The 13,873-nt window shown below is 48.5% G+C and overlaps 1 protein-coding gene and 1 long non-coding RNA gene across 2 annotated transcripts in view; one reads left to right on the top strand and one right to left on the bottom strand.

Annotated features, from left to right (window-relative positions):
- Positions 1 to 3,044, bottom strand: part of RNF38 (ring finger protein 38) — a 187,778-nt gene extending 184,734 nt beyond the window's left edge. Inside the window, exon 1 of the mRNA XM_084628431.1 lies at positions 2,482 to 3,044. Within this exon, the coding sequence (XP_084484557.1) occupies positions 2,482 to 2,980 (499 nt within the window). The 5' untranslated portion in view covers positions 2,981 to 3,044. The remainder of the gene's footprint in view (positions 1 to 2,481) is intronic.
- The window catches only part of LOC311520729, a 105,644-nt gene continuing 94,268 nt past the window's right edge, over positions 2,498 to 13,873 (top strand). The window contains exon 1 of the long non-coding RNA XR_014711687.1: positions 2,498 to 2,621. This is a non-coding gene — a long non-coding RNA (uncharacterized lncRNA). The remainder of the gene's footprint in view (positions 2,622 to 13,873) is intronic.

The raw sequence follows: 13,873 nt of genomic DNA, 5'->3' as shown, positions 1-13,873 counted from the left end.
ACTATTTTTATACACAGGCCCTACAAGCTTTCCTCACTGCAACAACTCTGCAACTATAGTTTAAATGAGTTTCTAAGCAAAAGGTTTTGGCTAATAAAAAACACAACAGCCTATTGCCATACACAACTCTGAGAAGAAAAAACATCACAGGCCCCAATCCTGTGAACACTTACACACATGCCTAATTTTAAACACCGAGGGGTCCCACTGAAGTCAAGGAGACCACTCACATGCTTTTAAGTGTTTGCAGATTTAAGGCCTTAACATTTTTGCACCAAAATAAAGTTGAAGGGAGCAGCCAAAAACTATTCCTCACTGGGGTAATACTGTGTAGCCATTTTTAATAGGAAACAGTCATGACTCTTTAAATAAAATAAATAAATAAATATAATAATTTAAAAAGTGTCAGGTGTCAAATGCCCAATATAAAGTGGTAATTAAGAAGGCAGACAGTGTTTCCAAAAGAATAAGGATGTTTTCCAATAATCTCCACATTATGAAGATATACAAGAATTTAAGAACTCACCCATTTTAATTGGCATATTTATTAGAAATTAAGGAAAGGGAGAAATATAACCTAAAGAATTAGCTTCTGTTTTGGATTTACACACAGACACAGTAATCCTCTCCCATATATTTTCAAAACTAAGCATCACTGCTAACTGACTCATTTTTTTCCCCAAAAACTGTCATTTTTTTCAATATTTATATTGAATAAAAATCAAAATGCTATTTCTATGAAAACTGATTTTCTGATGCCAAGACAAAAAGCTGTTGGACAGCAAAAATTAAAGCAGTCACAAATACTCATTAAAATTAAATAAGAGTATTTTACACGTATAGTTGCTAAAAACTGTGTGTTATTAACACTAAATCAGTTTTATTACCTAGTGGTTTCTTTCCCACAGTAGTCCGTGCTCGCCATGAACAATCTCAGAATCTCACATGGCTACCATGTTCAGTGGATATCCTTTGAGTATTATTATCAAAGTTCTGTTAAAGGATTCCAAGTCTATATTTAACAAAATATTGTATGAGGGCATAGCCACAGCTGAAGCCAATGTAAAGAGAAAGTAACCTCAAGTACACTGAAAGACCTACTATAGCTATAGGCTAGAAAAAATAAAGATGACAATATATTATTATATTAATAACAGATGTGCTATTTCAACTTCAACTACACAGTCTCTACCACAATAGTATAATTTATAATTCTGCATCTCACGTTAAGAAAAAAACCCTGAAACATCACAAATGATGGAATAATTTTAAATGCTTCTATCCTAACTTTTAGAATACAATGTATGTGGCAGAGATTACCCCAACAGAGTATATGCAGCAAGAGAATTAAACAGCATCCTTTGGGCAGACAATTCAATCATTCCAGCATCACAAATATTGTGAGTACATATGTAAAGAAGGAGAGGAAATATAGATTCCATAGATCCACAGTGATCTTGGCTAGTCTATTTCTCACTTTGATTAACATAAAAGTTTCAGTTGTTCTGAAAGTTACCATGAGGCAAAACTTGAATAAAATCACAACCAGTTTATTTACTTTGTTGTATTCTTTCAAGATACTTCCTTTAAAGTCATTTTCCTAGGGATCTGAGCTTCTCTTCTCCCTGTATGAGCTACTACTATGTCATCCTGGTGATTTATAACCTCACAGCTTCAGTCTGTGTGACAACGCTGTGAGTGTCCATAAGTAACTGTGAGCTCAGAGCTGAACTCCTCATCAGACCAAGGTTTCCCCCAGCAGAAATGGGACAGGCACAAACAGAAAACCCCCTAATTTGTTGAATGCGGGGTAGCAAAATGCGTCCACACACAGAAGTCTCCATTTCTCTGCACCAAACTTCCCACAAGTAAGCAGAAAGCATGTTTAACGTCTTGATATTATATACACCCACCCACCACCACGCTGTACAGACAGACACATGTCATCTTCCCTATGGGGACTGATACAGACAGAGCGATTGCTTGGAAGAGCTAAGGCTGAACAACTCTGGAGAAGTGTTACAGATTGTGTCAACTTTGGGAAAACAAAGTGGGCTGCTACTCCTATGATCCCTTATGGCAGCCCCCGGCACCACCAAACTCTTCAGTCCCTGTAACACCCCCCCCCCCCGCCCTCCTACCACCACCTCCTGAAATCCCTGCAGCCTATCCCTGTCCCTGGAGCACTCCTAGTACCCCATAGCCCAGGCCCCCAGCACCGCATGTCCCAAGCAATGCCTCCCCAACCTTTCTTTAGTTCCCGTGCACCCCACCCAGCACCCACTCCCCCTACACCCCTTATCAACCCCCTCACATGCCCTACTCCCCCCAACACACCCTCTCCCCGGCTTTCCCCCTACCCGTCCCTCCACATACCCCACTCCTCCTGCACCCCAGTCACCCCCACCCCACCCTTCCCCCACATCCCCACTGCCCTCAGTACACCCCCTCTCCGCCCCCCAGGCTCCCCTTCCCCGTTACCTGGCGCGGGGGCGGCCCGTGGGTGCCCGTGGCCGGCGGGGCTGCCTCTGCCCTGGCTGCGGACTCCCTGCTCCGGGAGGCTCGGCCCGTGGAGGGGCGGCGGCGGCTGGAAGTGCGCGGCGGCCCCGCTCATGGCGAGGGTGAGGAAGCCGGAGCGGGACCGGGAGCGGGTGCGGGGCGGCTCCAGCAGCAGGAAGGGGGCCGGCGGCGGGGAGGCGGCGGCGGCGGCGGGGGCCGGCGGCGGGGACTGGAAGGCGGGCGGCAGCGGCGGGGAGGGGAGGAGGGGGGCAGCGGGAGGAGCCGCCGCTCTGCCGATCAGCCCGGCTGGCGGGGCCGCCTCGCCGGCCTGGCCGGGGGGATCCAGGCGCCCGGTGGCCCGCGGCTCCTCGGCGCCGGCGGCCCCCGGCTTGGCGGGGTCCCGCTCCCGCAGCCGGGCCGGGGGGAAGAGGCGGGCGTCGGGCTGCGCCGCGCGGGGCTGCGAGCTGGCGGCGATCGGCATCGGCTCGCCCGGCCGGCGGGGCCGGGAGACGGCGGGGCCGGGGCGCGAGGGGGAGCCCGCCGGGGAAACTTACTTTGCGGGGGAGGAGGAGGAGGGGGGTTGGAGCGGAGCCGCGCGGCGGGGAGGGACCCGGGGGGGGCGCCCGGTTTCGGGGGGCTCAGCCGCGCGCGCGAGAAAACAAAGGCGGCTGCCCGCCCGCGGTGCCCCCTCCCTGCGAGCCGCCGCGCCGCGGAAACGAAAGCGAAGGGCAGGCGAGGAGCAGGGGGCGGCCGCTCCGCCGCCCCTCCCGGCGGCGCCTACTCCCGCCTGGCTCCCCTGTCCGCCCGGCGTGCGCCCGCCCGCCCGCGGCTCCCAGCCGCCTTTGTGTGCGCGTCCCTCGGCCCGCCTCCGGCCTGCTGGGGGGCGCCACCGCGCCCGGGCGCGGGGAGAAGTTGCTGCTGCCGCCGCCGCCGCCCTGGGAAAGAAACTCTGGGCTGGCTCCGTCCCCGCGGCGCCGCCCGGCCTCGCCGCCCCGCATAAATTATACCGCGGGGCGCTCGGCTCGCTCGCCGCCAGCCCTGCGCCGTCCCACTTCCGCGCCCAGCCCGGCCGCTCGGAGCCGGCCAGCCAGCGAGGGGGCCGAGCGTCCCCGGCACAGACCAGCGCACGCAGGGCACTGCCCGGGGCTCCCCTCCAGCAAACCCGCAAACTTTTCTCCCAGGGCTCCTGCTTGCTCGGCCTCCCCCCGCTTCTTCCGTGGGGAGCCGCGCTAGCAGCTCGGAGTCCAGCCCAGCCCGCCCCGCTCTGCCCATTGCTGCTGGGGGGATCGGCGGGAACCTTTCAAATCGCCTTGCTGGGGCTTCCCACCCTCTGCTCCACACAGTGACCCCCCCAGCGCTCCCCGGGCCAGGGGGCACTGTACTGCCCCCGAGCTGGCCGGGCCAGGGGGGCGAGGAGGGCGGGGGGCACTGTACTGCCCCCGAGGTGCCCGGGCCAGGGGGGCGAGGAGGGCGGGGGGCACTGTACTGCCCCCGAGGTGCCCGGGCCAGGGGGGCGAGGAGGGCGGGGGGCACTGTACTGCCCCCGAGGTGCCGGGGGCGAGGAGGGCGGGGGGCACTGTACTGCCCCCGAGGTGCCCGGGCCAGGGGGGCGAGGAGGGCGGGGGGCACTGTACTGCCCCCGAGGTGCCCGGGCCAGGGGGGCGAGGAGGGCGGGGGGCACTGTACTGCCCCCGAGTTGGCCGGGCCAGGGGGGCGAGGAGGGCGGGGGGCACTGTACTGCCCCCGAGGTGCCCAGGCGAGGAGGGTGGGGGGCACTGTACTGCCCCAGAGCTGGCCGGGCGAGGAGGGTGGGGGGCACTGTACTGCCCCCCGAGCTGGCCGGGCGAGGAGGGTGGGGGGCACTAGTACGAACCCAGAGCTGCCTGTCCAGTTTCTTCCCCCCCTCGCCCTTTTAAAAAAGCTCTAGGGCAAAACAAAACGAAGTGTGCTGGCCTGTGGGTGTCTGGACACGCATGGGTCTAGATGCCTGTACACAGACCTCGGCTACTGTAGTACAGGCGTGCACGCACGTGTGTGTGTGTAATAAACCCAGCCCCGCCAATGCCATGCTCCAACCTGGTCTGAACGGTGTGAAGGGGCTGGGGAGAACAGAGGGCTGCCCGTAGTCCCAGACTTTCCATGCATGTGCCTTTTGCACGCCCAGGTGAGCGCTGGCACGGGGCTCCTGGGAGCAGTTGTACGCGCGCGCACACGCACACACACTGCCCGGGGGGGGAGGGGAGAAACGTGCAGAAATCACTAGCCGGGGAGAGCCCTGAGCAGACCCAACGCGCAGAGCCCGGCATCATCATCAGCCCCCTTCACTTTCCCCCCTTTGTTCCCAGCCCTGCAGGGGGGGAATCACCACCCGGGGCTGTTGCTTATTCCGCCTGCAGCTTTTTGTGCTCAGCCAGCTCTCGCGTCTCCCGTTTTCCACACGCAGCCCATCAAGGCTCTCCCCACCGGCCGGGCAGCGTCTCCGGGGGGGGAGCGAGCGAGCGAGCAGCGTGGCTGTGAAGCGCAGCTGAAGGGAATCGCCCTGCACTGGGACGCGTGCAGGGCACGAAAGCTGCTGCTTTTCCGCAGGTTTGCAGCACCCTTGTGCCTGATGCCCCCGCCCTGCAGCCGGCGCGCCTTGCAGGGGCGCACGGGGGAGGCGGGCGGCCGCTGCTGCGATCGATTGGGCGGCTGGGCGATTGCGCAGGGCTGTTCGCTCGGCGCCGGGGCTGGCTCGCCGTCCGTCACGCGCCAGCGCTCGTGGGGGGCAGCCGCTGGACCGAGCCAGGGCCGGGGGTGGTGGGGGAGGGGGAGGGGGAGGAAGCAATGATTTACAAATACTCCGCAGCCGTTGCAGGGGCTGAGGACAGAGCGGCCTGTGGTCAGGGCCGGGGCTGGCTTCTGCTGCCCTGCCCCCAACTTATTAACAGCACCTGCCCCACTGCTGGGTGCTCCTTGAAACCGAGAGTCTTGCCTCGGGGGGTGTGCATGGCGCCGAGCCCCGCTGCTGTGAGATCCTGCCCCTAGCGGCCTAGGACCCTTGTGCTGCTCATGCACCTAGTGCAGGGAGCAAACCTTTGGAAGAAGTGCATTTACCCCAACAGGGTTGTTACAGAAAATTAACTATAATGTTGATTTAATGGGGGCGTGGGTGGTGGTGCGTATAGAAGAATTTGCACTTTGCTGTGGCTTCATAGTGCAAGGCAGGGGTGCATGGGTTTTCAGGACTAAAGAGTAATCTTGAAAACTCACCCTTTTTAATTTTTCCTCCCTCTGAGGGTGAAGAAGTGTGTGCTTAATCGGTTAGTGGTTTCAGACCCTCTTGCCTGACTCGCAGGTCAATTACTGTTACCTTCAAAGAAATGGCGCTCTCATCCGCAGAGAGTGCAGTAGGACTTCAAATTCTCATGGGGGTTACAGTCAACCAATGCAGGCTCCTGCCATGAAGATTAATTTTCATTTAATAATCCCAGATGTTTAATTAGCATAGTGATGCCCAATTCTGCTGTCAAAATCAATCAGGAAAGGTGTCTGGAAAAACAAACAGTTAATTTTGTTTAAGAACATAAAATTGAAATGTTTGGCCAGGCTAAAACATGACTTTTAAATTACCTTGATTTGCTCCCAAAAACACTGTTTTAGTTCTGGAAGGTGTAAAATTCTCCAGACCTGCACTTTACTATCTCTTGGTGCTAGGGATTAAGTTGATATTCCCATTTTATATAGAGAGTTTAATAAATCAGTAAGCTTTAATTATAATATGTGACTGTATTCTGCAATATACAGCATATTGTGTTGGTAACATATCAATGACAAAACATCTTTCCCTTAATCCTTATACATGAAGATACCAAGAGGTTAGAGAGAGTACTTTTTTCCTTACAATAAAAATCCTTACAGTAGTTGTGTATGTTAAAGCAAATGCACACATCTTCAATGTTATGCAGTTCAAAAAACAGTTTTCAGGGATAGTAAAGAAAATAATGTGAAAAAGTGACATTTTACCAAAGAAGAAGAAACAAAAAGGAAGTCTTGGTAACTAACAATGAGATTTACTACCTGGAAGCAGACAAGCATTGTGTTGTATTTTAATGAGGACATTTACTTTTGGCTCTTTATCTAAACTTACCAAAATCTTATTCATTGCATGCTGCATTGTAACAATGCCATCTTTACACAACACATGGTACAATATATTGAGTAGGAAGAGGGTTCTGCTATTTTTCCGTTTTAAAGAATGGCAACAGTTACATCACCTGCCAGACAGGACTACTGAGCTTCCTGCAGGCTAATGCTGAGAACCAAGTGTCCAGCAGGCCCCTTCACAATCCACACCACCACATGAAGACTATGGAGGAAAGGCAATGCAACGAAGGAGGATTTGGAGGGCAGCTATTGATGACATCTTCCAGTCCATTCCTCTGGGGAAGTTGCTTTAAATTGTTCCTGTGCTTTCAATAGCACATATTACTGAGTCATAGCACAGATTCACCCTTTCACAAGCCCTCCAAAAATGAGTAGGGTCAACGCTTAGGGGATTTCTTTCCTACAGAACAAAGTTTCCAAAGGGGCTCACTCCATTAATTTGCCTCCACAAATAGGTAAAGAAAGGATAGCTCTGCATTATCAAGCTGCTTTGGCCATTTATCTAATGTGCACTCAAATATTTGTCTTTCCAGTAGAAATGAGAAGACTGCAGACCATCCGGAAGTTCAGGGCAAGCTGTACTTTTAATATGTGGGTCTAAGTTATGGAGCTGTAAAACCACAAAGTTTCTGGTACATGATGGTTTATTTACTACTGGAGTTATGTTGCGTTTCCTTACAAAGTTAGTTTAAATTTAAACCAAGACTTTTTAAGATAATACAATTGTTGGGTTAGGTCCAGCTTTTTTCAGTGCATGGCTACATAAAGACATTTTCCCACTTCTGAGATGAAGACAACTGGTACCGTGCACCATTTAACAAAATGGTACTAACAGGGTCCATTTATTAATAGTTTTTTAATCTAAGCAATATGTGACCAAATGCACCCTATAGTCACGCCCTATATGGTATAGTAATAATCTTTGTACAAAATATGCCTTGTGAGGTAATCTTTGCAAACTAATGACTCGCTGGTCAGTGACATGGTGAAATGTGTGTAATGACATTGTGTGTAAAGTTATGAATATGAGCTGAAATCATGACTGAAATATTTGACCAGACAAGTCTAGGGAGGGGTAAACCTGTTTCTCAGAGACAAAGGATGAGCTGACGCCTCAAGGCAGCTGTCAAAGTTGATGAGCACTTACCGGTGAGGTGGCCGTTCTTTGGCGATGGCGAGGGGAGGCGAGCAGGAACAGATTCATCTGTATTTTTAACAACTTGGAACCTCTTTCACCATGAGACTGTATGTGTCTATCCTCACAGTGGGAAGGAACTTTATGTAGGGTTAGCCCTTGGGAAAAGCATTTCAAAGGGTGACAACTATAAAAGTAAGGAGCAAAAAACACCCTAGGTATTCTCTCTTTCTTTCTCTCCCTTTCAATTAAGATGACAAAGGAACCAGCACTTTGACTTTGGATCCTGTTAGGATCCTGACATGCTAAATTTGGTTAGCAGTGTTGTTGGGAACACTGTGATGGATTGCCCCCCTTTTAAGGTGCCACCTGATGTACTGCCAGCCTGGGCCCCCTTTTACCCTGTCTTGCTGAGCCAGGCTCTTAAGCCTCCTCTAGCACACATGCAAGCAGGGCCTCACCCAGCTGCAGAAAGAGACACTGAGATCAGCTCTGGGAAGACTCATCTTAAGGGACTTGCCCCAGCACTCAGGTGCTCACCTCCCTTGGAGTGCAGACCCAAAGGTATATTGTCTTGCGTTGTACAGGGATTTATACAGTGCAAAGCTCATAAGAATTCGTCCTCTCCCTTAATGTGAAGAGAGATATGCACAGCTTCTTGTCCCCCTCCCACTAGAAATTGCACAAATGGGATTTAATAATAAAAACAAGTGTATTAACTATAAAAAGGCAGATTTTAAGTGATAAGGGATAGCAAACAGAACAAAGCAGATTACTGAGCAAATAAAACAAAATACATGAGCTAAGCTTAATACATTTTGTAACCTGTTTCTTGAGTGTAATTTCTTACCCTAAATGTTATTTTAGGCAGGTTGTCGAGTTTCTGTAGCTTACAGTTCCAGTTATTTCTCTTTACAGACTGGATCCCTGTCTCAGTCTGGACTCCCCCCTTTTGCCTTCCCTTTAGTGTTTTTAGCAATCCCTCTTCTTGGGCAGGCTGGCAAAATGGAGAGCCAGGAATGCCTTCCTTCCCAGCCATAAACAGAATTTACATAAGGTGGGAAGCCTTTGGTTCCAGTGGAAAAGTACCAGCAGTGACCAAGGTGTGACTCTGTATCAAGTGACATCATCAGATGACCTTGTAGTGTCAAAGCAACATCCCAGGAAACTCCTAAGGATGGTGGGAGATTAGTATCTCCAAAGTTCTATTATCCTTTCTAAATGGTTCATCCAGGCTGATTGCTTACTATCTGGTGGGCATTCCCCCAAATATACATCCAGTTGTAATTGTTACAAAGTCAATATTCCCAGCTTCAGATACAGAAGTGATACATGCATACAAATTGCATAATCACATTCAGTAAATCATAACCTTTCCAATGATACCTTACAAGACCCATCTTGCATAAAATATATCTCAGTTATGCCATATCGTAAGCATATTTCCATAAAGAATATGGAGTGTAACATCACAAACCCATGCTAAGGATTTTACCTAGAACCAAAGTCTAGTTTATTAAGTTTTAGTTACTAGAAAGCATTTTCTTTTTCTCTTGTAACCATTTCTGACTGTAATGCCTACTACGTGTACTCACTTAAAATCTATGTAGTTAAAAAAATAAAACAAGCTTATTCAATCAAAACTAATCCAACATCATGTTTAAATTGAATTGTTTCCTACTTCAATTGGAGATACCAAACTGTTGGATATTGACCCCTTACAGGGCACAATGGACCTTTTATATCTGAACTGTCCAGGAAAGGGCTGGACAGTGCAAAACATGTTTGTGGGGGGAAATCTGGGACTTGGAGTGTGTTGAGGTCACCCTGCAGGTAGTAACCAAGGCTGGTGCAAGCCAGAGCGTGGCTGGTGTGTTCCTGAGTCACTGCAGGGGTCAGAGTTGCTGGACCAAGTCTGTAGCTATACACAGACTCAGGATGTGACATGCATGCTGTTAGGATGTTTGCGAGCACCCCAGGCTAGGATCTATAACAGCAAAGCATTGTGAGGTAACCCCAGGTTGCAGGGCAGGTAGTGACAACCCCTCATTGTTCTGGATTGCACTCCAGAATGTGATAGCATGTCTGTCGTTTTCTATGTAATCCCCTTTTCACTCTTAATACTGCAGTGATCAGAAATCCATGACAATCTAAATATTAAACATTTCATTTAGTTTCAAGCTAGTCAAAGCTAATCAGTTTGGTGAATAATGAAAATTTTATGTTGAAAATTTTACTGCAGATCGGGAGTAATTATTTGGTGTGTTATTTTTTCCCCCACAGCAACTATTTTTAACAAATTTCTTTTAAAAACAAAAACATAATTGAGCAAAGTGAAGTATATGTCCTATAAAATCAATAAAAATCCCTAATCTTCTATCAGCATCTTACCTGTAATGTGCTTTTCACTGTTCCCAGTGTAATCCACTATAGGAAATGATTATATTAGATATTGTTTCACTGAGAATTAAACTCACCCCGTAGAAGAACCTATCCTAGGTATCACTTAAGCCCCATGATAAAGGCTCAAGTGGTGCTTAAGGCCTTTTGTAAACCCTCTGCACTGGGTGATTTTAACCCTGAATGCTTTAATTATGTGTATCCTCTGACCCAGCTAGTGCTATTGAATGCCTTCCCAAGGTCCTGGCTGAGAGGGGGGCATGGATGAAGGCTGTCTGGTTAATGTTTCATTCCAACCCTGCTGTGACACTGGTAGGCTGGGGAAAAAACCAGAAGATATGGTGAATGTGTTCATTAGTTACCTCATCTCTACAGAGATTTTTCAACTCCATAGGCCAATAAAGAAGGCGGCCATTTCCCCAGGGGAAATGCACAACCAGCGTTGTAGTCCCCCCACCACCAATTAAAATAGTTGAAGACTTGAGAAATTAAAGAACTGACAACTCTTGCAATGATGTGCTCTGATTTGTCATCATGCGCAAGACAGAGAATTGTCCTTTCCAGTATATTGCATGGGCAGTGGAGCTAAATGCACTAGCCTAATATAACTTACTACAAGGGGTTATATTATATATGTTCCATTCCCATAGACCCCTTATGCTCTCTGTAGAGACAGGGTGATTAGTCATTGTTTAGTGAGGGCCCAGTCTTGCCAAGCGTGTAACATTCTCAACTCCAGGCTGAAAGGAAATGAAAGCACTCAGCAGACATCAGGATTGGGCCCACAAGGAGCTGTGTTAATGAGTTCCAAAAGGGGGAATCCCATATAGGCCTAAGCTGGAAGAATGCTAGTCACAGGGCAGAATTAGAAATGTGGAGACCAGAAAATGAGGGATTCTCAGGAGTCACTCAAGGAAACAGATTTCCCAGGAAACAAATATTGGCAGCTGTATTGCATGTAACTGTATTTGAGTCCTTATCTCTCCAATGAGAAAACATTTTCCTAATACAAATTAACTTTGAAAAGCATCACAGAAGTCTTGGAACATCTACATGTAGCCTACCCTACAGTTCCCTTCTCTAGGTTCACGTACTGGTGCTGAGCTTAATTATTTTCAATCTAACGTAGCTACACTCATCTTTAACAACAACAACAACAAAAAAGTAAAGCTAAGAAATAGATTTCACTGAGCGGCAACATCTCATGTAAGGAGATGAAAAAGAAAAGCGAAGCTGTGCAACATCACAGTCGAAGAGCATGTACAATTACTTGCTTATTAGTAAACAAACAGAAGCAAGAAACATAGGTTACGAGAAATGTTTTGCCTGTGGATGTGGAAAAAACGAGTTTATGGGTGGCAGCATGTGACATAATTTACTCTTTAGATTCCATCTGTTGTCACCTGCAGGGTCCTAAGAACCTCCTATCATTATGCAATTGAAGATCATTTATTTGGATGTAGAATTAATATGGTTATCCTTTCTGATCCAAGCGGTTAGCCAAAAATTCAGAGCCTTATAAGCTGCTCCAGTTAGGAGGAGAAATTGGTGAGAGTCAGTTATTTCTTTGATGCAATTTTGTTTATTTACAAGGAAGCACAGATCAGTGGTTCTCAACCGGGAGTTTGTGTACCCATTGCGGTACACAGAGATCTTCCAGAGGTACATCAACTCATTTAGATATTTGCCTAGTTTTACAACAGGCCACATAAAAAGCACTAGCGAAGTCAGAACAAACTAAAATTTCATACGACTTGTTTATACTGCTCTATATATACACTGAAATGTAATGATAGTATTTATATTCCAATTGATTTATTTTATAATTATATGGTAAAAATGAAAAATGAAGCAGGTTTTCAGTGGTAGTGTGCTGTGTCGCTTTTGTACTGTACCCCTTTCGGGAGTCTGATTTGTCTTGCATACCCCAAGTTTCACCTCACTTAAAAACTACTTGCTTACAAAATCAGACATAAAAATACAAGTGTCACAGCACACTAGTACTGGAAAACTGCTGACTGTCTCATTTTTACCATAATTATAAATCAATTTGAATATAAATATTGTACTTACACTTCAGTGTATAGTGTATACAGAGCAGTATAAACAACTCGTATGAAATTTTAGTTTGTTCTGACTTCGCTAGTGCTTTTTATGTGGCCTGTTGTAAAACTAGGCAAATATCTAGCTCAGTTGACATACCCCAGGAAGACCTCTGCGTACCGCCACGGTCTAGAACCAGTGGTCTGGAGGACCCAACTGACATCAGGGCCCCATTGTGCTAGGTACTGTACAAACAGTCCCTACTCTGGATAACCTACATAGATGAGAGAGAGGGTGGAAGGGGAAACAGAGGCACGGGAAGGTAAAGTGACTAGCCTCAGGTCATGTGGCAGACCCAGGCGTGGAGCCTAGATCCAGCTGCGCCAAGGTGCCTTCCCCAGAGTGAAATTCACCTCCATTCAGAGAATGAGCACGAGGCCCTGCTCTTCTTCCACGATGCCTATGAAAAGGCAGTTCACAACAGATCATTAACATTAGTATTGACTGTTTTTTAAATCAAACACTCTAGACGTGCACCTGCCTAAACAGCATGACTGCATTATGGCTTAAATTATGGGGCAGGGACAGCAATGCTGCAGCTCTCCCAATCTCCACCATCTGAGACACCAAAATAAGATGCCCCTCAAACCAGAGCATGCAGACATTCAAAATCTGATCATGTCCTCCCTGAGGTTTGGCTACACCCCTGGGCGGGGGCTGATTAAGGGACTGGCACAGTATGCACATGCCTATGGTCCTGGATCCCAGAGTCATGTGATCACATCAGAATGACAGCTATCATTTCAACTCCCCCTCCCCAAGCCCACCTGCTTCTAGTCCTCATGGTTGAGAAGAAAAGCTTGAAAACATGAACTGAGTATAACCAAAGCAGTGATGTTTGCCTGAATCTGCAGACAGCCCCAGCAAAGGGAGGAACAGTTGTCACTAGAACCAGGACAAGAGCTGCCTGATCCCATCCCCATGTCCAGAGCAGACCTGACCCCTGCTGCTCCCGAGATAGGGCAGGCTTGGTTGGGAGACCTCCTATGCAAGGTGGGATTAGCCTTCCATTGGTAGTGCTCGCATTCACCCCCAGGCTCTGTTCCTTCCTCCTATGGTAACACGTCAGATTGGGAAGAAAAGGGGGGTAGTCCCAGCCCAATCTTGGAGCACCAAACAGATGCCACACACAGTAGATTATACACATTTTTGACACTCTCTCTCCTCTCTTACACACTGGATGGATTGTTTCTTGACTTTAGCAAAGCTTTTGACACGGTCTCCCATAGTATTCTTGTCACCAAGTTAAGGAAGTATGGGCTGGATGAATGCACTATAAGGTGGGTAGAAAGCTGGCTAGATTGTCGGGCTCAACGGGTAGTGATCAATGGCTCCATGTCTAGTTGGCAGCCGGTATCAAGTGGAGTGCCCCAAGGGTCGGTCCTGGGGCCGGTTTTATTCAATATCTTCATAAATGATCTGGAGGATGGTGTGGATTGCACTCTCAGCAAATTTGCGGATGATACTAAACTGGGAGGAGTGGTAGATACGCTGGAGGGTAGGGATAGGATACAGAAGGACCTAGACCAATTGGAAGATTGGGCCAAAAGGAATCTGATGAGGTTCAATAAGGATAAGTGCAGGGTCCTGCAC

The sequence above is a fragment of the Lepidochelys olivacea genome (assembly GCF_965140295.1).
Source record: "Lepidochelys olivacea isolate rLepOli2 genome assembly, chromosome: 5".
NCBI lineage: Eukaryota > Metazoa > Chordata > Testudines > Cheloniidae > Lepidochelys > Lepidochelys olivacea.
This window is presented reverse-complemented; position numbering and strand designations above follow the sequence as displayed.